Raw genomic sequence first — 23,884 nt, forward strand, 5'->3', positions numbered from 1 at the left:
AAACAAATGTGAATCGACGAATAATGACCTACGTTTACATTTTGCAATACAAGTTCAAAAATATATATATTTTTTACAATCTCTATATTTCAATAAAATTTGCCCAGTGTTTGATGTCTATGGTTTGAATCCAATTATGTTGCGCCGGTACAGCGCCCCCATCGCTATTAAAAAATTGCCAATTAAGCCAGATCCAAGGGTACATAATCGTGTAGGCTGTAGTTCTCCTCATAACTGGGCTTAGATCTTCAGGTTTTGTTCTTTCATCCAGAGAGGAAAGTTTTAACTGGAATTACTATCACCATGCACTTACCTCTGTCATAAACTTCAACCTGTCCCTCTTCTATCATTCTGAAACGCGCTTTCAGCTTATAGTAGTAGGTTCCCTCGTTGTAGGCGGTGACGTTCTCAATGACGAGACTGAACTCATTGTCGATATCATAGACGCCCTCTGGGATCCCGTTTTTAGGAGCCACTCTTCCCAGGAAGTATGAAATGAGCAGGGATGTCTCGCTGATTGAGCCATAGTACCAGTACATTGCGTCAACGTTTTCTGGTGGGATTTGGCGAGATTTGCCGAGAGGACATGGCACTTTCCCACGTTGGCCTCGCTCCAAGAACGCGGCTCCATCGGTGTTCGTATGAGCAATTGCACTTACATATAGGCCTTAACCAAATGAAGGAGAAATGATATCTGATTTTCTTGTCAAACGGTTCCTGGACAGTTTTATATAAAAGTCAACTTCTTTCCTGACAACATTGATTTACTAGTGATTAGTTACTGTAATTTAAAGTAAACAAAAGTCCAATCATAGTTTTTTCAATGTGAACCAAAATACCGCCAGATTTGCCCCATGATTGTGTGTAAATGCAGGAATGAATGCAGGGTAAACTACGGTTCACAGGGCGCTTTTTAATGGTTTCTCCCAATGACGTAGTTAGGATTTCCCGAATTAAAGGTACTATTATCTGCCAGTAATTCACAGCCGTTTTTTTTTAACCACGTCAATGTGTTACAATCAACCTCAAAAGACTATAAAACTTTCGTAATCATTCAACCTGTAGTTTGGTAATAAGATTGCGGAACACAATTTATGATTTACAATCCATGCATCCAGATTGAGTCATAAGTCGGTACTGAAACCTACCTGGATTGCTGGAGGACTGAACTTCATCATAAGTTGCCGTTGTGGGTTTAGTTTGGGTAATTAGGCACACCCTCGTGCGTGTAGTACTGCTTCCTACAGCAACACCCATTGCCTCACACACATATTCTACGTCATTGTAATCCGAAGGAACTTGGATTGTTGCTGAAGTTGAATAGGTGTTCCTCAACCACAAACCTGATCGATAGATTTATAGATACATAATACATGTATATGTTTTAATAACTAAAGAAAATCGAAAACGATCATAACTGTGTATATGGGGCGCTGTTATGTTCAAGGTCGACGATATTTGAAACAAACACACGACGGACGGACACACAATTGCCGACCAAAAGAACTAATACTAGGGACAGGAGAGGGGTGCACCCGGCCCCACGGCCTCACAACCCCTCCAGCGATGCCAATGAATACACGATTCCTCCGTGATCTTACGAAAAACATTGCTTACCTATGTTGGCCGGTAGAACCACAGGCCTGACTATTGTTGAAGCCTTGAGTTCCGTCAGCCCGCCTAAAAACCACTTCAATTCCACGGCAGGTTTGACCTGCTCCATCACGCAGGTCAGGTTGTGCATCGTTCTGTCCTGTCGTACTCTCACCTCGCACGTGTCTGCGTCGTGGTCTTGATTGCAGCCGATGACGGTAGGATATGGTCGACTTGGGGAGACTGTTGGTAAAGGGTAATGGACATCATTAATTTTGCACACACAAAAATGGATTTTCACTTATTCAAGGAACAATACAATGAATCAGAAGAAGGTTATTCAACAAACTTGCCTGCCCAAAATTCAGCTCAGATACTTCGGCAAAAAACACTGAAAGTGCATTCTCTTGTGGTAAGATCCCACCGTTTGTCATTTCGAGATGAGTTCGCCTTAACGATCGGGACAATGATAGGAATTCCTCTTCTCTCGAAAAGGACAGCATACTAGGTCCAGTGATTTCACATGATGTTTGATCCTATTATTTATTTACAGTAAAGTAGGACATTTCCTAATATGTTGGTACTTTTCTTTTTGAATGATTGAGGTATGTTAATCAAAGTGTGATTCAGAGATTGAGGGTTACATTCGAGTAAAAACTTGTCCGAGACTCGAGACAAAGTACAGGAACCTGACGTCATTATTGTAATCGACCTGGGGCCAATGTCATAAAGCTGCACAGAAATTTCCTTAACACAGGAAATATTTGCTTGGCAAACAATTTACCTGCCAACATGCCATGTGATTATTATTGCTTGTGACTGCAGGTTGCCAGCTCATCTTCGTTTAGCACGTATCGTGTATATAATTATATGCTAAGAAATAGTTGCTGTTTTAAAATCTCCATGAAATTGGGAAAGGTGCAGATCCAAATGTCGGGATTTTCTCAATAAATATTCTTCCAAATTTAGTGTTTATATTATAGTGACAGTGAAACAATTAAACTTTTTGTTTTTGTTTTTGTACATTTTAAAGGAATTTGCTAAATGCTTAATTAGTAACATTTGAAGCAAACAAGTAGATAAAGTAAACTCACAAAATGGACTCACCCTTGTCACAAACTTCAATCTGTCCCTCTTCCATGCTTTTTAAATGCGGTTTCAGCTTATAGTAGTAGGTTCCCTCATTGGAGGCGGCGACGTTCTCAATGACGAGATTGAACTCATCGTCGATATCATAGACGCCCTCTGGGATCCCGTTTTGGGGAGCCACTCTTCCGAAGAAGTACGAGATGAGGATGGATGCGTCGCTTGGTGAGCCATAGTACCAGTACATTGCGTCGACGTCTCCTGCCAGCATTTTGCAAGATTTGCTCAGGCGACAGGGTACAACCCCACGGTGGCCTCGTTCCAAGAACAAGGCTTCAACGGTGATTGCTTTGACTAATGTGCCTAAAATGAACGAGACATAACTTCTGATTTTACTACATATAGCCTATAGGAAATCTAGGTCAATCAAAATTCTTTTTGGCACGATTGTATTGCTCTTCGTTAGTAATTTTAATTTGTAGTAAATTAACTCCAGTCAAATAGTTTTCTCAATTTGGACCAAAAGTCAAACACCGCCAGATTTGCCTTCATAATTGTGATTGGAGGCATTATAGAACATGATTAGAAGGAAACCATTGCCGTAGAGTGATTTCACCCCCAGATGTAGTCAGGATTTTCCGAAAGGTATTTGCCGGTAATTCACAGCCACTTTTATTAACTACATCCAGCGGCGGCGGAACGGGTTTGAAACTGGGGGGCATCACCAAAAAAGGGCACTTGGAAACTCGTTCTGAAATGTCGACAGGTTTTTTTCACCGGACACTTGGCCTCCGTAAAATCAAATTGGGGGGGGGGGGGGGGGGGGGGGGGGGGGGGGGGGCTGGTACCATCTCTCAACATAGGGGGCGCTCTTCAGAACCAATGATTATGTGCTAAATATGCATTATGTGCCCATTTTCAGGCCGTATTTTATGGGTTTTGTATGACTTGGTTTTCATATTCCTCGTTTATATCTAAAATATCTATACCATTAGTGGGATATGGTTACTTCTAAGAAATAATAAGATACTTTAAGGGCTTTTTTGTTGTATCATGAGGGGGCACTTTACTGTTCGAGGGGGCACATGGCCGCAAAAGGGGCACTTGGGAAAATCTAGGGGGGGGGCAAATGCCCCCCCCCCCCGGTTCCGCCGCCCCTGACTACATCGGGATTTCCCATATAACCCCAGTACTCTTTTAGACTTTAAAACTGAATTTACCTGTAATTTGGTAATAATATTGGGATTACTGAGTTTAGATTTACAATCCATTCAGTGCAGCCAGGTCATGAAGCCCGTTTCATACTCGGCGCAAAAGCGAAAGCGAACGCGAATTGGTGACGTCATGGCAAGTACGCGCCACGAACACATTTCAACTCGGGCGGATTTCGCAGCGAACGTTTCTTGACGTCAAATTCGCTTCGAATTCGCATTGGCGCCGAGTATGAACCGGACTTTGAGTCCGCAAAAAAGATTATTATTATTTTGTGACTGCTTACAGGTGCAGCATAGCAACAACAATGGTGGTACCCACTGCATTTGAATTCCGACTCGCCTCGTCATTTTGCCGTCTCTATAATGGAAGCAAAAATGCAATTATAACGTAAAATTTGTTGAAGTCTTTTCCAGAATTATTTTTTATTGTTTCTATATTGGTGCCTTACTGTTCATCTTTCTCAGAAAATAATACAAATTTGATATTGGCAGCAAAACAAAGGCTATTATATAGTGGTACATTGGGACCTTTAAATCCTGTGAATAAGGGTGCATAATGAAGAGATCAATTTCTGATGCATTTTTGAAATTCATTAGCAGCGCCGCCGTTCGATTACTTTCCTCGCGCTTCCTCGCACCTCTATAAGTCTTGGAATTAAGGCTACATGTATATATGCACGGGATATGTTATCACCCATCTCTAAAATTCTTGGCAAGAGCTTTCGCCACGATTTATCGGAAACACCTTGTCACGTGTTAAACTCGAAGAGGACAGTGACAGGAGAAAGAAATACTTGCTTGGCCCCAAATTACACGGAATTAAATTAATAAAGAGTCTTGTGCATTTGAAAACATGTAGGGGCATATGCAAATGAGGAATAGTCTGGTGCCGTCCTGTGCTTCACAGCAGCGATTGTTTTGTGTGGTGTCTAGGGTAAAAACATCAATTTGTCGCGGCGTGAGCATGGCGTGAGTTACGGAAACACGATTTTTTTTTCAAAATTTAAATGTTACAATCTTTACCAGACAAATAAGTGCAGTCACATTTCATAACTTGAACAAATTGGAAAGGAAATGATTATTTGTAGGAAATGTGTGGACGAAATAATTACAAGAACTTGAAAACACGTAATGCACGTTGGAAATAACAACACCAAGTACACGATAGAAATGTATTACTTTCCAGATGCGGTATCGAATCAGGATACAGGAAGAAAGTTTCCTATCCAGGGCTTACTATTAGAAACGAGGTTGAAAATAAGTCTATCCTGGGGACGAGGTCGGGTTAACAGGTGCATAAGGTCAAAAAAACAATAGTTCTGCTTCCGGTTTCCCTATACCTACCCTATTCTGACAGCCCCTATCCTAATTTTTTCATTGGAAAAATGAGGGGAAAAACACCCAAAACCATCACTTTATACCTTTTACATCGCTTGATATTGACTACACGCAGACCCCTCCATATGATGGTACACAAAAAGAATTGGCAAAAGAAATTCCCTACCCAACTACCGTATTTTCGAATGTCATGTAATCGGAAGCAGAACTATTTCTTTTGGACCTAATTAAAGAACATAACCCTTTGACCCACGTTCTGACTCTATTAGACTTTGGACTAAGCACAATTAATGTATTACGGTCTGGTCGTACACGAATTACCACCAGACTGTTGTAGGTGTTTGTAGTTTGTAAATATCATAGCCTATGGTAATGGTATAATCGATCAGTGTTTATGAGGTGCCACTTTCCCCTGATTTTTTTTTTAGCAGAAGTTTTTAAAATTATGAGGGCATATTTTGTTTCATTTGTTTCAAATACACATAGGCCTTTGTTCTCTTGCTCTTATAAAGTTTCTTCTGTATTCAAACCTTCTTCTAAAGTTTCTTCTGTATTCAAACCAAGTTGAGAACACGCACATAATTTGTAATTGTTCCGCGCTCGGTCACATAACTGACATGAATTTGAATATTTCATTACAGTGGATGCATATTTTGGGGGTGTGACAAACTGGCATGTAACGTATCAGAATTTTTTTTTTAACAGAATCTGAAGTCGCTATTGTTTGATTTTATTTAGTCACCGAGTCCGGAGCGTGAAAACGGTTTGACCTTCATACGTATTGTACGCGGCAGTTGTCCGCGTGGTCTCATCATGACGTATGACGCGCTAAAAAAATACGCGAAATGAGACTCCACTACAGTTTGTTTTACCTTGGTTTTATCCGCCTATCGTGCGGCCATCGTAACCCGTGCATAAAGTGTTAGGAGGTGCGTGGAAATTGCCACGCCTTTTCCGAGTCGGTCGCACCACGAACCGGCGTATCTCGATTTTTTGCCAAATTGAGTTTTGTCATTAACGTTATTATTTCATCAAAGTGCTCATTCTCAGAAACTTTTATTCCGATCAGAGTTCTAAATTAACTAAGAACGCTAATTAGACTGTGCGGCGTATCTCTAAAAAAATGAAAAATGCTGCACCACGAAGTGGCGTATCCCGATACGCCGCTTTATACGCTAATTCCCATAATGCTATGACGTCACAAAGGAGCGTCGACATGAAAAATTTGAATTTAGCGTCACGAACCGACGTATCTCCGTATCTGGAAAACGGCCACTAATAAGCGCGTTGTATGACATACGATAAACAGGATAAAAATCTGTTTCACGAAGTGACGAATAACTTTGGAGCTGAATTTCTCAAAAACTTAGCAACTCAGATGCACATGGATTGCATACAATAAAGTTTAATCTATAATTTCCTAGCAACAACTTGAATTCTTACACAGGGAATATACGGAATGAGCCTACAAAATAATGACCAACTTTAAATCCGGTTTTCTCGAAACACACAAAAAAATACGATACGTCGGTTCGTGGTGCAACGGACGGATTGATCTTCCTCAAACTCAAAATGCGTGGCCCGTCGGATTACCGTCCGTTTTTCAACGATAGTATACATTTAAAAAGATTTGCCGGGGGGGGGGGAGGGGGAGCGTGCGCCCCCTGCGCCCCCCGCTGGATCCGCCAATGTTAACGGCGGTATTATTCTAGCGGGATTTGCATTTCGTTAGGCAACAACTGCAAGTGCATTTCTATATTGGTCTCGTGCTGGTCTCGGCCCAAAATTTCGAGAACAGTAGGTTCGAGACCAAGACCAAGACCATGCGTGGTCGAGACCGAGAACACGTTCAAACTGGTCTCGAAACTGGTCTCAAGACCAGTCTCGACGGCTACAACACTTACAGAGAGACACATCGACACACGGCGGAATTTCAAGCGATTTATTACGAACAAACGTGAAAAAAATCGGGAAATCAAATTCAGTAGCGAAAGAATTAAAGGCTCATTTAACGTTTCAAAGTGTTTTTCTCCGAATTGTATTTTTGTAACTTAGTGTAACTTTTTGAAAACGAAAATCGTTCGCGCCAGTTTCTTAACTCAAGGGCGGGTCTGCATAAGGAAAGTCGAAGAAAATTAACGTCGATAGGATGCAAAAGTGGACTTACGTTCTGTAGAGCCTTTCCTTTTTCGGACGATATTTTCAGGTCGAAATCTGCTCCGTAAACAAGGAAGAAATCGTACTTCGGTTCGTGAAGAAATCGAAAATCTGAAATCAGTATTTGTATTCCTCCGTGGTGGTACACCGTACTACCGGTTACCGCGCAACTGTGTTGACGATTATCGATCGCCGACTGATAACATATAGACCTTTCTTTCGTTTGAAATGTAAACATTGGCGCCATTTTATATGGGCTGCCGCAAGCGCATAAATTGAAGCCGTGGTCATTGGCAACATATTTTCCAAAAACTCCAAAAAAGTCCCCATAACGCCCTCAATACAAAGTAAAAAGGCATGTTTAGGAATTATGTTGTGGCTTTGTTGACAATGTTGTATTTCCATCAACCTAATAATATTTTGATTATCTGTAATAACTCTTCTTCATCTTTAATTTGCAGTGTTGGACCTTCCATAGTTGGCAAAAATGCAGTTTGCCAACCAAGCGTAGAAAGGTCTATACGGCCATGCAGTACGTAGGGGTCACGTTGGCATTCTGGAAATGACGATTCCATTTTAATAAAGGGTAAATCTTACACAAAAAAAGAAAAATGTTCACCATTTACTCATAAAAAATCAAATAATACCTTTCCGCGACAATAGATTTCATTCCAGCTTCTTTTCCCTCACATCCTGCATTACTTTAGGCCATTTATTTTTGTTTTCACTTTTCAGTGCCGCCCGTGGCCCGCCCCGATTTTTTTTTTTGGGGGGGGAGAGGTGGTTTTCAACTCTCCAAAGAAGAGTACTGTTTGAAAAACTGGCGGACATTCAACAGTCCTCACAACTATGTGCTCAACAAATAAATTCGCCACGAAAACACACACCTCTTCCGAACTTTCGCCCGTTAAAAAGGATTGGCGTTACATAAAAAGTCATATCTAACCATATTGCTCAGCATTTGAAAGTATGACAATACTCTTCAAGATGATCACATTTTTTTTATGTATAACATGTTCGGGATTATAGGGCATTTTTGAGTTGAAAAATGCAAATAAACACCGACAAACTTGATTTCCTATGGAGCTCGAGGTCAACACGTTTTCTGGCCGGTTTTTTTTTTTTGGGGGGGGGGTGTTTCAGTTACTCAGTCGTATGAAATGCTCTTTCCAACAATATAAGAATTATTTTGATTGGAGGAGGGGGGAAAGATTTTTTTCAAGCCAATCACGGCACTCCTCTCTTTCCAGAGAACATTATTTTGTGGTAATTTCAGTAGGATCGTGCCATACACGAAATGGCACGGGATCTAAAATAAAATCCTTCAATTTATTATTGTTTATAACAGGGGTAAACCCCGGTATTAGGGCTAAGCTTTTTTTTTTCGTTTCTGTACGTCTCTAACCAATGCATTAATTGTACTGGAAAAGCATTGAGTGTCAAAATACTTTATAAAATTAATACATTATTTTGTAATATATATACATGCGCCGTTTTGCGCCACGATTTGTTGTAATCCCTCTGAGGTATGGACGCGTCCATTGACCCTTGGTGTTAATATGCGGCACGGACCTCATTATCCATGTACTGTGTACTTAATTAAACACCACCTGACCTATGCACTTCGAGCTGTACTGTCACGTTTACACAACTTCCATGTGTGAACGTGCCCCGTTGCTGACTTGTTGGTCCACAATAATTGTGTTTCTCGACAGATGATGTAAAAGAAATCTTACAAAGCTTTTATCTTTCACTGATCATGACATTTTCAGCACTGTTTATTTTATTTGTCAAACACTTTGGAAAGGACATTTTATTGTAAATTCTTAGTGGTTTTTCAAACCCTTTTTTAATCCAGAAAGACTTTAAGACAATACTTGCAAAACCAGGCTGCTTGGCACCCAAAACACACTACTTTACAATTACAGCAAAAAAAAACAGAATACAAACACTGTAATGCTGAAAAGTCGTTATCATACTCTTGGGTACAATAGAGTACATAAAATGCAAAGTCCACAACCATATTTGTTTTGGTATAAAGGAAAGTCGTTATCATACCCTTATATTAGATACAATAGAGTACATAAAATGCAAAGCCCACAACCATATTTTTTTGGTAGTTCCTCCAGAGTAAATACACATGTATGTGTTTCATATTACACAAGTAACAGTCATAATGCGTGTACAGTAGACTTATTTATAAACCAAATGCCAACTTCATTAAAGTTACGATCAACTTGTAAAGTTATCAATTAAATTTTTACTATTCTTTGCATGTGCTCTTTTTACATGTTGGTCCAGAGGAATTATTGTGTTTTTCGACAGAATGATGTAAAAGAAATCTTACTATGCCTCTATTTTTAACTAATCATAACATATTCAACACTGTTTTTTTTTCTTTTTCAAATAGTTTGGAAGGAAAATTATACTGTAAATTCTTAGTGGTTTTTCCAACCCTTTTTTAATCCAGAAAGACAATACTTGCAAAACCAGGCTGCTTGGCACCCAAAACACACTACTTTACAACAGCAAAAACCAGAATACAAATACAAACACTGTAATGCTGAGATGTGTCTAAACTATTCAAAAAGCCTCTCTAAACCTGAAGCAAAAGCAAAAATGTCGCGCAATTTTGTTTATAAAGAACTCCATGATAAATTTTTCCTTATTAGCATAAATGGACTGTGAACCTCTTAACACTTAAATACATGTACATGTAAACAGCATATGGTAGTGCATACAGGTAATTCTGGTGTCATAGACATTGCATTTGAACCCAACTTTTATTTCTGTAATTAAATGACGGATACAGGCATGCAACTGGGAATTAAAAAAAAAACATGAGGAAACTCCAAACCACACAAGACTTTGTACAGTATTTTTCAATTTGTAATGGCATTCGTGAAAAGTAAAAACGAGGAAAACAAATGAGAAAAATGAGAAAAACAGCGGATCCAAGGAAAAGTTGCATGCCTCAGGATAAAAGGCAATAGCGATTTCTTATGTACACTATTACTGATTCAAGCCCAAGACTCGCAACTATTTCACGAACAGACTGATGCCTAGATCATTGATTAAAGCATCAGTAATGTCTTGAAGATACAAACAGTCTCCAACTCGTGCTTATGGAAACACAGCCCATCTGTGACACTGGAATTACCCACATCGGGCAAATTGAAACCATGGATGAAAACAACGAACACAATTGTATACAAACAGAAAACGGTTAAATACTGAAAACAGGTGTTATAATGCTTCATTATTTATGAGAAAGGTGGACATAAAAATATGATAAAATACCTCGGACAAGTCCAGTCTTTAATTGCCCATGATAGAAACATAATGTAACTATTCATAAGATGGAATTTGCGTCGGGGTGATGTATATCAATATTAGGTTTTGCCCTTCACCGACGTAAAAACACTGTATACTCTGTGTATTACCTCCCGAGAGAGATTTGGAAATTTCACTTGGGTGGGACTCCAACCCACGACCTCCTGCTTTCTAGTGTAGACGTCTTACCACTCGACCACCGAGCGGGATCAATTGGCTGGTACGAATCTGATGTAGCAGCGAGTTTGAACCAGCCAGGTCAAGTAGAAAGCAGGAGGTCGTGGGTTTGAGTCCCACCCGAGTGATTTTTTCCAACTTTCGCTCGGAGGTAGCACACTGAGTATACAGTGTTTATGTGTAAGTGAAGCGCAAAACTTAAGATTGAGAAACATAATGTAAGCTGTTCTATCAGGGCACCACCACACATTTTGTTGTGTGTCCTAAAATCATAAGTCCCATCTTAGCATCTGATGCTCAAGTGAGAAGTGTTACATTCCCAGTTCTCTTAATTTTTACCCAAATTTTTATTAAAGTTTATGAAACTCATTAATGTATCAAATACTACGCCTGAATATTCTCTTTGGTTTCTCTGTGTGGAAAAATAGTTATTTATTGAATGATAAAGACAAGTTAATTATAGATAAATTCTGTCTTGAAACAATACAGGTTTCCTTGATAGACTTTGTTTAATAGTTGAGAAACTAAATAATACTCAGAATCAGACACAAGGTCTTTCCAATATGCGTAAAGTACTTTTGTTGCTATGCATATAGTACTTTGAATGCTATGCATATAGTACTTTAGTTGCTATGCGTATAGTACTTTTGGTCGTGCACAGCCAGATAGCAAAAATAGCGATTGCTATGTAACTAGGCTCATTTTGGCTTGGAGAGGCCCTCATTATTTTTTGTTATTTCCCCATTTCTCTACACCTACTACCCCTATCCTGGATAAATTGTGTGCAATGTGTTTACAACTTAATACCTAAGCACTTCTTAGCATTTCTATTTATCACAACAATATATGAAATATCAAGTTATGCAGCAATTAAGAAAAATAACAAAAATATTCTAACATTTCAAAAAATTGTTGAGGGCGGGGACGAGAAACACGTAATTTATGTTATTTGGCCTTAATCACTACTGATTTTTCCATTAAAACAAATATTTAAGCACTAGGGCACCTGTGACTGATTTCTTTTTTATTTTTGTTTCTTTGGGTGTAATTTGTCAGACGGGAACGATAGAAGAGAAGATTTCCCAGCGTCAGGTCCACAAGAAGGCTCTGTCCAGCTGTGTAGTGGATTATGTGGAGGACGTGGAAAGGTACTTCTCCCTGGATCAGCTACGAGACCTCTTTCCTCTCAATGAGTCCACCATCAGTGATACGCATGACAAGTGAGTGGGGATCAGCAAAGTGTTCACTCAGTCACTTTGCCTTATACTGTAAAAATGCTCTTTCGTCGGGCGCTTTTCCATTATTAACCAGTTTCCAAGAAAAGGGCTTTTTCTTTTCTTGGCCGGCATTTATGAAAAAAAGTGACGCTTGGTGGTACAAGTCGAGTGCAAGAATAATTAGAATTGAAAACTGTGTCAATGAGGGCAGCCAACAGAAAACGCCAGCTTGCTTACGTCATGGTTCAACTCTACGTCATGGCCGTACCTTGAGGTCATCTATGTAGCAGAGGCTCCTGTAGCAGAGGCTCCTGTAGCAGAGGCTCCTGTAGCAGAGGCTCCTGACGGCTTTTGCTTTACTTCTTGCTTTTAACACAGTGGGCAGAGCAAAAACTCCCCGTATGTACAGCGTGTGTCAATAAAAACGCAGGATTAGAAACAAAAATATTAAGAATATAAACCACCCCTATTCATCATAATGTTAACCTTCTTTTCAAAGTACCTTTCCTTCTCTTCACTATGCTTTTTATCCCATCTCATTTGGACAATCCTGTCCAGAGATAGAGTACATTGAAGAAAGGTTATAAATTCCAAGCTGGTCTGATTTGTGAAATCACACATAACTAATGAAAGGTTTGAATTCAGTACAGGTGAAAGTATTTGTGGATTGCAAAGAAGGACATGTGTGGCAGTATTAGGCTTACATAATCCTTTAGTCCACAATCAATGTTATTAGTCAATAATTCATGATGCTTTGAAACAATGATAGTCCAGTTATTAAATTTAAGTAATACTTATCATCAGTTGTTTCAAAGAAAGTTTTGTTCAGGTTTAATTGTCTTCAATGCATACCTGCATTGTACATAACTGGTCGTTGTGTTAAGGTCATTGAATCAGACCAACCCGCTTCAGAACGGCTTCACAAAACTTGTCATAACTTTGAACCAAAAGTCCAAATTCCACCAAACAAAAATCTTGTCAAAGGTGAAATTATGGACAATCAAATCCTTATCAAATTAGGCACACCAGTAGCATAATTTTCTCAGAAAAAAAAATCGCTTTGAATCCTGCGTTTTTATTGACACATGCTGTAGTTTTCCATGTTGTTGGTTGTTTCAAATATAATGTTCAAAATCTGTCAGTATTTGCCACATTAAAAGCGATCATCGTTAAACAGTGCACAATATGCATTCCTGATACAAAAGAAGGCCCCATCCCGACAGTGACTACAAGTCAGGGTCAGAGTCCGGCTCTTAAGTGCCATTGTTGCCCATTTGAAGACTCAGCCCCGCCCACCTTTAATATGCCTGCATTTCGCCCAGTGCTTGTAACCGAGTTGATCGAGCTACCGTGGTCACCTGACCAAAAAGTCATTTACTGATTGGTCGATGCACTCTGCTTGAGTGACAGGCACAAAGGTCCATTGGCCTCTGTTTGGTGACATCTTAATGGTTCACTTGTGCGAATCGCTCTAATCTACTTGTCCTCTATTTTTTCATTCAAAGGATCAAATGCCGTCGCTCTGTCAACAACATCCAGGCACGCCCGCCGCCAACGGACACGGACTGCAACAGCGACCTGGCCCACTGGAACCACTGCGCCGGCAAGCAGGGAATCCCCGACGTGGTCCTGAAGCAGGCGCTTGAAAACGTTTGTCTTCCATCACTGATCGCATGAACAGATTAAGTCTGTTTAGTGAGACGTCTGGCTTTCCTGCCGTGTTGCAGTCAAGGTTCTCCTAGCTGATGGAGCGCGGGTACCTCACAAGTCCAGTCTCAATTAACACGGGATGAACAATATGCCATAAATGCCTTTATCACAGTTCATTGGAGTAGCTTGTGAGTTGACTTTTTGGATTTGGCGACTTGTGAGTGACTTGTAATGGACTTGTTTTATTGCAAGTGCTGTGACTACATGACTGCTTGCTTATAGCTGTGTGTGGTTCATGCATGATTTTCCTCTTTTTTTATGGTGCCAAGAGGGGGGTTATGACCCCTAACCCCGCCCCGATTGGATCCCACTCTAGAAAATGTGGTATTACTCAGTTTTTACAAGATAAAGAAAATACTGGAAGATATTTGCATTGTTTTGATGCAAAGTTTTTTGTTTTGGTATTAGTGCATTGTATTTGAAAAGGTTATTTCCAAAACAAGATAAATGTTATTTTGCTCCCTTTTAAAATCCCGCCCTCCCCTAGCTGCCCAATGTCAGTTGCGACAGGTTTAATGTAGTTAAATACATGTACGACTTAATAAATTAATAAAGCGAAAAGTGAAGTTTAGAAAAAGCTGTGTTTTTATTCTCCCAAACTTCATAATTATGGAAATTGTCCATGTTTTTCAAATGGATATAAACTCTTCATTTGTTTCTCAAATCGTGTCTTTTATCAGATCTCCCGTATAACCCGTTGCTGTATTACAAAAACATGGCATCCAAATTGACCAATCATCAACGAAGTCCACATTTCTGATCGAAATGGCCTCACAGTTTCTAACGTATTCTCAGATGGCCTGGCGCGCTGGGTCGCATAAATTGAGCATGTACGTGTATCAGACGTTCGATGTGGCTCTGCAGACGTACGTGAATGTGCGATCCTCGGACTACTCTTCAGGGGGCCGATTGAAAGTTTGAGTCATAATAATTCACTGGGTTCGAATACTCGGTCGGGACGCGCACACATACCATTGCACACGAGCTATGATACTAATTAGAAAAGAAAGTAATTATCAAGTGCAAATCCTGTAGGCCTAAAGTAAATGCAAAGACCGAAGGAGAATCATTTCAAACAAAACACTTTTACTTATATAATTCGTTTCTTTTAATTTGCAAGATACTCTTTGGTACATGTATATCATAGAGACTAAATTAACATAAATTATATAATTTATAAGCATTCAATCCACCTTTAAATAAAATACATATAAGCCCATAATACACTGCTTAAATCATTAAGTGTAGAACTGGTGTTTCAAAATGTATAGTTCAAAATCCACTGTGTGCCCTCTTCAGCAAATAACACTAAGAACCACCAGCCACTTATCATAATGCTGTAAATGCACTCCTATAGAAATGCGTTAGAAAGGAAGAAATCAATGTAAAACAATGATACTCGAGTATCAACCTACTCTGTTGTCGCTGCTTAAGATATATGATATAATTATTTAGTAAGAAAAGTAAGTAGGGAATAATGACCACATGTCTTTTTACAATCTAATATCTATTATTTAAAACAAAATTCCAAGGAATTTTTTTTATTTAAAAGTTATGTACATGTATCTCATTTGCAAACCTAATTAAATTTCAGTATAAAACTTGCGTTTTGCCTTTTGATCAGGATTGTATAGAAGTCCACACTTTATTTCAGTTCATTTATAAAATTAGCCGATTATAATATGACAAAGATTACGCACAATTTTTTCTCAGCCAATTATAAGGACGTAACATTGGATTGGTTCATATACAGTCTCGTTATAACAAACTCGTTCGGACCTAGCCAAATTTTTTGTTATATTAGAATTTTGTATTAAGAGGAACATCAGTCCCATTCATTGTGCATATAAATGCTCAGCCGGAACCAAGGCTTTATGTTTGTTATAACCAGAATTTTGTATAAACAGAGTTTGTACTAACGAGAGTCGACTGTGCCACACAAAATACTGCTTCATTTATACCATAAAAGAAGCTCGATCGATCTCAGAAGCTGCGGGGCAAGTTTGTGTTCACCTTATTTTGACCTTTGACCCCCGTAACTGTAGGTCAGACGAAGAGGTGACCATGGACATTTTTTAATGTCTGTTGACAGCGCTAATTTTGTCATTTCAGCTGCTTAGAAAGTTTTTAAAAATCTTAATTTTAAAGTTATATATGAAATTCCTGCGCAGCGGTTGACATTTTAATCTTTTCCACATAAAAACATTTACATTTTTAAAAACAAATTTAGCACGATTCGGCTAATTAACCTGTAAAATAAATATGAAATAAAATTAAGCTATTCAAAAAATTAGAAAACTAAAGAAATGTTACATGAAACAGTAAAATAGCTTTGCACTTACCTCTACTTCCACGCTCCTGACCAGAATTTGGTCAATTTTGTCCCAGAGTCACCATTGTGTTACAAACACTGAAAACTTGAGCATGGCTGTATGAAACAACTTACAATAAAATTAAAGAAAAACTCTCCTCGAGTTGTTACAATTGTTAGAAACAATTTTTGATAAGTATTAAATGTATTTTATTTGCTTGTTTTTGAAAGTCAAAATTTGGTAGTTATGTTTTAGAGGAAACGCAGGGGCTTATTTTGATTAATTTTCCAGGGATCGACCGACCGACCACCAAGTGCCATGTACAACGTGATGTAAAGGGGATGCCCCTTTAATTTGACAAGTGATTTTCATTTTAAGCTCTGACACTCAATCCTGTCAGAGCTTAAAATGAAAATCACTTGTCAAATTAAATAGGCATCCCCTTTACATCACGTTGTAATTTTTAAAATCTCTTTTCAAACTGATTTGTTTTTGATCGTTAAAGTTTACAGTAGGCCTATGTCAACATAATTTAAAGACTAATTCTTCTTTAAAGAAAAAGACAGATCGACTGCAAGTTACTATATATTAAAATTGAAACTCCAGAGAAATATACTTTTCAAAATCGACTTCACGTGATGGGCTCAATTTAAACTCGCCGGAGGTAGTTTTCACTAGTATTGTTCATGTGTAGAGTAAAATGCCTCATCATCTCCAACAGATTTCTGATAATTTTTTCTTGTGGAACGCTACCATAAAATTACAACATGAATGTTTCTTGGGGTGATTACGGTTTGAAGAAATCATTCTGTCCAAAACTATGGCAAGAGAAAGGGCAACCCGGTGTAAATGCTCAGAGCTCATTGAGGGTCCCGGAGGCTCATATGGCGTAAATTTCAGCACGAATGTATTCACTTTGTTTCTTCTTCTTTAGACAGACCTGTTTTAATGACAAACATCACAATGCAAATAAAAAAACTTATGTAAATTATTGCAAAAATTAGGATAATTAGCAGTGGATCATGTCACCCGAATGCAAGACGTTCAGGTTTGAACTGTGATAAATTAATATCTCACTAGAAAACAATTCCCTTTCTTTTAAGCATAAAAACGCAGTGGCGGCACTGGGGGGGGGGGGGGCACCGTGGGGGATTTTCACCAGAAGTAATTTCTCTGCCCCCCCCCCCATCGTTTGCCGCCACAGTTTTCCCCCAACACTTTATCTACAAATATATTAATTGCTGAATTCCTTCGCTGTATAAATTCATAACAACTTGACGATAGAGAGTGAATCATCGGTACTGTGGACACATTTTGGGCCAAAAGAAGCATTATAAACATTGGTACCGTAATTTAGTAGACAAAACACGCCACACATGCATTTATATACAGCTTAGATAGTGTGCAGCCTTTGATACAACGGGATCGGTTGGCCGGTTCGAATTTGCCGCAAAAATTTCATCTTAAAATATTTTATGCGGTACCCGCTACTACATCAGATTCGAACCGGCCAACCGATCCCGTTGGTCGAGTGGTAAGCCATCTGCACTAGAAAGCAGGAGGTTGTGGGTTCGAGTCTTACCCGAGTGATTTTTCCAACTTTCATTCGGGAGGTAACACACTGAGAATACCGTGTTTACACGTCAGTGAAGGCCAAAACCTAATTTGAATGTTTATATTGTTATGTATTAGCTGAACATCGATTGGTATGGTTACACCACAGATAAGAATAATTTTATTCTTATCTCAGGGTAACATGTTTTCAAAAATAATATAAGTGCGTGGCCGTGATCTGCTGGAGCATCTGAACTTCTGAAACATGTTAAAGAAATGTTATTCCTGAAATCTAAAAAAAGTAATACAAATTTGATGCAGCCTCAAAAAGGAAGCGAGTGGGCTGTTGGGGTATTTGTGGTTTCACGGAATGGACATAGCAACAACAAAATAAGGAATCGGTTCTTAAAACAATATTCAAAATAATAAAATCAGTAAAATGGTTTTAGCTTGAACAAAAATTGCAGTGGTAATGCTGCCACTCACAGCTTCCAAAAAGGGGAATATACATGAATTTTTTCTTCTTAAACAAGTTTGCAAACAAAAACGTGGGTCCGTTTGATGAGACTTTTGACATGTTATACAACAATTATTTAACGGGCCTAGTATCGATTTCGTCTGGTCTACGCCAATTAACCTTTTTAGTCAAAAAACGTAATTCGTCTAATTGATTTATAAACAACGAATTCGATTTCTGAATGCTGCCATTCGGCAACAGCTTGAATGAATTTGATTTGTAATGATCTTCAAATGGAACTTGAAAGAAGTATTATCTGGCAAGCGCTCATTGCGTGCGAAAATGTTTCTGACCGTGTCAATAGAGGGCGCTGTTTGTTATGTTTTTTCTCATGCAACATTTTCGGCCTTTTTATCCCAGATTATCTCCTTCCCAAACAGACTGTGGATCGGGGAACCGTTGAATGTTTTTTTTTTTTTTTAGATATGGTACATCATAATCTACATGTCTGGAAAGGGTTATAAAATTCGGCAGACCAGATCGCGTATCTCGAAAATTTAAGCGTTTTCGGCCTCTGGTCCCACGGACCTAATGGGCACGCGCGCGAATACACAGGCTTTTAGTTGACATGCCCCCAAAATATTTCCCTGAACCCAATTGCCCCCCCCCCCCCCCCATTTTAGAGTCGGGCGCCGCCAATGGACCAACGCAAACCCCATCATGTCCTCGTCATCAGCTAGCATTTAGCGTCATATACTCAAGGATAACAAAATAGCCAACGCACTTTAACTTTTTAAAACTATGCAATACACATAAGTCGCAGTTTATTACCCTTTACATGGGCATGATGGGCGGCAAACCCGGTTGACGATACATGTTTGAACAGCGCCCCCTTTGAGTGAGATAGACTCCACCTCGCCCCCTCCCCCTTTGAATTTCCCTAAGGTGCTGATCCTCCCTACCCCTCCTCGTGCACAGTTGACAAAATATTTAGCAAAGCTCCTAACCCCTGCCAAGTCCCAGCACCAACTTTTTTTAATACATGTACAATTATACACACTGTACTTACAATGTAGACACAGGCAGCGACAAAGCAGATGAGTAAGATTGAAGCCACGACCCATATCGCAATCGAATCGACGGGTTTGTTGGGAATTGGAATACCGTCTGTCAAAGCAAGCGTTGTTCCTGAAAAGAGTCAAAAGGCACTCTGACACAATATCTGACTAGGTTCGTTTGATATGTAACTTGATTTAATTCACTTCTGGCTTTATTCGATTGATATCTGACTGATGCGATTGATATCTGACTTGATCGAATCACTGAGTTTCATTGTTTCATCACCTAATAGACCCCATCTGACGTCACATCTGACGTCCTTTTCCTCTGGGATTCGATACGCATTAGTACACACAATGTATTTATAATACATTCAGGTGACAGGCACGATCCCTCTGCCTCGTTCCGTTAGAGTTCGCATAAGCAATAGCACCTGGGACTATTAACCAAATGAACGCGAAATTATATCTGATTTTCTATTCAAAGACCTTTTGCCCAGCAAAATGATTCCTGGATAGTTTTACAATTTTGCTGAAATCAAATTCTTTTTGTCAACATTATATTACTCGTGATTAGTAGCGGTCATTTAAAGCAAACAAAAGTCGAATTATAATTCTTCTCAATGAAGAGAATCAAAATATTGCCAGATTCGCACTCGTGATTGTGTGTGAATGCAGTTACATAATTACTACGAAGTGAACACAATAATTGCACTAGTTCAGAAAGCGTGGTTCACTGATTTCTTCCCATGATGTAGTTACATTCTATCGTAATTGCAGCCGGTTTTATTGAACCACATCGGTATTTCCCGATCAACATCAAATTATATATAGAACTTTCACAATAACATCGAAATTACACAATGTACGGTTTACTAATCCAATATAGCAGCCAGATATTGAGTCACACTAAGTCCGCGAAATGAAACCTACCTGGATTGCTGGAGGAACGAACTTCATAGGTGTTGTTCCTCAACGACGAACCTGATCGATAGATTTATAGATACATATAACACGCATATGTTTTATTAACAGGTAACTAAAAATCGGAAACGATCATTACTGTGTATGGGGCGCTGTTATGTTCAATGTCGATGATATTTTTGTCAATTTTGGCGATCAAAAAAGATAGAACTAGGGAGGGGAGAGGAGTGTATCCCCACGGCCCCACAACCCCTCCAGCGATGCCAGTAATTACCTGATTCCTCCATGATCTTATGATCTTATGAAGAACATTGCTGTCGTGTCGTACTCTCACCTTGCACGTGTCTGCGTCGATTACAGCCGATGACGGTAGGATATGATCGACTTGGGGCGACTTTTGGTAAAGGGTAATGGACATCATTAATTTTGCACAAAAAAAATGGATTTTCACTGATTCAAGGAACAACGATACAATGAATCAGAAGAAGGTTATTCAACAAACTAGCCTACCCAAATTTCAGCTCAGATACTTCTGCAAAAAAAACCACTGAAAGTGCATTCTCTTGTGGTAAGATCCCAGTTTGTCATTTCAAGATGAGTTCGCCCAAACGATCGGGACAATGATGGGAATTCCTCTTTTATTGAAAATGAAAGCATACTAGGCCCAGTGATTTCTCAGGAGGTTTGATCCTGTTATTTATTTACAGTAAAGCAGGACATTTCCTAATATTTTGGTACTTTCGTTTTTAAATGATTGAGGTATGGTAATCAAAGTGTGATTCAGAGATTGGGGGTTACATTCGAGTAAAAACTTGTCCGAGACTCGAGACAAAGTACAGGAACCAGACGTCATTATTGTAATCGACCTGCGGCCAATGTCATAAAGCTGCACAGAAATTTCCTAAACACAGGAAATATTTCCTTGGCAAAAAATTTACCTGCTAACATGCCATGTGATTATTATTGCTTGTGACTGCAGGTTGCCAGCTCATCTTTGTTTAGCACGTATCGTGTATATAATTATATGCTAAGAAATAGTTGCTGTTTAAAATCTCCATGAAATTGGGAAATGTGCAGATCCAAATGTCAGAAATTTCTTAATAAATATTCTTCCAAATTAGTTTTTATATTATAGTGACAGTGAGACAAATGAACTTCTTTTTGTTTTTGTATATTTTAAAGGAATTTGCAAAATGCTAAGAAACATTTGAAGCAAACACAAGTAAGGTAAACTCACAAAATGGACTCACCCTTGTCACGAACTTCAATCTGTCCCTCTGTCGTACTTTTTAAATGCGGTTTCAGCTTATAGAAGTAGGTTCCCTCATTGGGGGCGGTGACGTTCTCGATGATGAGATTGCACTCATCGTCGATATCATAAACGCCCTCTGGGATCCCGTTTTGGGGAGCCACTCTTCCATTGAAGTATGAGATGAGCATGAATGTGTCGCTTAGTGAGCCATAGAACCAGTACATTGCGTCGACGTCTTCTACCATCAATTTGCAAGCTAGGCTATTTGGACCGGGCACAATCCCGCGGTGGCCTCGTTCTAAGAGCAAGGCTCCATCATGAGTTGCCGTTGTGGGTTTAGTTTTGGTAAGGCGCACCCTCGTGCGTGTAGTACTGCTTCCTAGTACAGCAACACCCATTGCCTCACACACATATTCTATGTCATTGTAATCCGAAGGAACTTGGATTGTTGCTGAAGTTGAATAGGTGTTGTTCCTCAACCACAAACCTGATCGATAGATTTAAAGAACAAAAACTGATACATAATACACATGTATATGTTTTAATAACAGTTAACAAAACAGATAACGATCATGTCTGTGTATGGGGCGCCGTTATGTTCAAGGTCGACGATATTTTGAAACAGACACACGACGGACGGACACACAATTTTGTCGACAGTACAACGATTTTGCCGACCAAAAAAATTACCAGGGAGGGGAGAGGAGTGAACACCCCCACGGCCTCACAACCCTTCAAGTGATGCCACTGACTATACACGATTCCTCCATTATCTTATGAAGAACATTGCTTACCTGTGTTAGCCGGTAGAACCACAGGCCTGACTGCTGATGAGGCCTTCAGTTCCGTCAGCCCGCCCAAAAACCACTTCAATTGCACGGCAGGTTTGACCTGCTCCATGACGCAGGTCAGGTTGTGCATCGTTCTGTCGTGTCGTACTCTCGCCTCGCACGTGTCTACCTCGTGGTCTTGATTGCAGCCGATGACGGTAGGATATGAACGTCTTGGGGAGACTGTTGATAAAGGGTAATGGACATCATTTGCCAAAAGAAAATGGATTTTCAACAATACAATGAATCTGAAGAAGGTTATTCAACAAACTAGCCGGCCCAAATTTCAGCTCAGATACTTCTGCAAAAAACACTGAAAGTGCATTCTCTTGTGATAAGATCCCAGTTTGTCATTTCAAGATGAGTTTGTCCTAGCCATCGGGACATTGATGGGAATTCCTGTTTTCTCGAAAATGACAGCATACTAGGCCCAGTGATTTCACAGGATGTATGATCCTATTATTTACTTACATTAAAGTAGGATATTTTCTATATTTTCTATAATATTTTTGTACTTTCGTCTTTAAATGATTGAGGTATGTTAATCAAAGTGTGATTCGGAGATTGGGGATTACATTCGAGTAAAAACTTGTCCGAGACTCGAGACAAAGTACGGAAACCAGACGTCATTATTTTTATCGACCTGCGGCCAATGTCATGGAGCTGCTAGGCACATGACATTCCCTAAACACTGGAAATATTTCCTTGGCAAAGAATTTACCCACCAACATGCCATGCTGAGCAATATTTGCTGTTTAAAATCTCCATGAACATGGGAAATGTGCAGATCCAAATTTCGGAATTTTTAAATAAATATTCTTTCAAATTTAGTTTTTATATTATACTAGTGACAGTGAGACAATTGAACTTCTTTGTTGTTTTTGTATATTGTAAAGGAATTTGCAAAATGCTAAGAAACATTTGGAGCAACCAGTAAACTAAACTCACAAAATGGACTCACCCTTGTCACAAACTTCAATCTGTCCCACTTCCATGCCTAGTAAATGCGGTTTCAGCTTATAGTAGTAGGTTCCCTGATTGGAGGCGGTGACGTTCTCAATGATGAGATTGCACTCACTGTCGATATCATAGACGCCCTCTGGGATCCCGTTTTGGGGAGCCACTCTTCCATTGAAGTACGAGATGAGCAGGGCTGTGTTGATTATTGAGTCATAGTACCAGTACATCGCGTCGACCTCCTCTACCAGCATATTGCAAGATTTACTCAGGGGATAGGGCATGATCCCACGGTGGCCTCGTTCTAAGAACAAGGTTCCAACGGTGATCGCTCGGACTAATGTACCTAAACCTATAATGAACGAGACATTTATGATTTTATTACATAAATAGCCCACAGGAAATCTAGGTCAATTGACATTCTTTTTGACACGATTGTATTGTACTTGATTAGTAATCTTAATTTGTAGTAAATTAACTCCAGTCAAATATTTTTCTCACTTTGTACCAAAAGTCAAACACCGCCAGATTTGCCTTCATTATTATCTTTGGAGGCATTATAGAAGGAAACCATTGCCGTATAGTGATTTCACCCCCAGATGTAGTCATGATTTCCCGAAAGGTATTTGCCCGTAATTCACAGCCACTTTTATTAACCACTACGAAATTTCCCATACAACCCCAATACTCTTTTAGACTTTAAAACTTAATTTAC

General features: G+C 39.3%; 1 protein-coding gene across 1 annotated transcript; it reads right to left on the minus strand.

Annotated features, from left to right (window-relative positions):
* Positions 1–117: 117 nt before the first annotated feature.
* On the minus strand, positions 118–23,515 carry LOC119736607. The gene is made up of 6 exons (XM_038210623.1): positions 23,174–23,515; positions 22,177–22,395; positions 21,381–21,869; positions 1,618–1,836; positions 314–553; positions 118–164 (listed from the first exon to the last, which is right to left on the minus strand). Exons 1-6 carry the CDS (start codon positions 23,451–23,453, stop codon positions 118–120), a joined length of 1,494 nt encoding a protein of 497 aa, XP_038066551.1. The 5' UTR covers positions 23,454–23,515.
* Between the last annotated feature and the right edge of the window lie 369 nt (positions 23,516–23,884).

The sequence above is a fragment of the Patiria miniata genome, unplaced genomic scaffold (genome assembly GCF_015706575.1).
Source record: "Patiria miniata isolate m_02_andy unplaced genomic scaffold, ASM1570657v1 HiC_scaffold_3, whole genome shotgun sequence".
NCBI lineage: Eukaryota > Metazoa > Echinodermata > Asteroidea > Valvatida > Asterinidae > Patiria > Patiria miniata.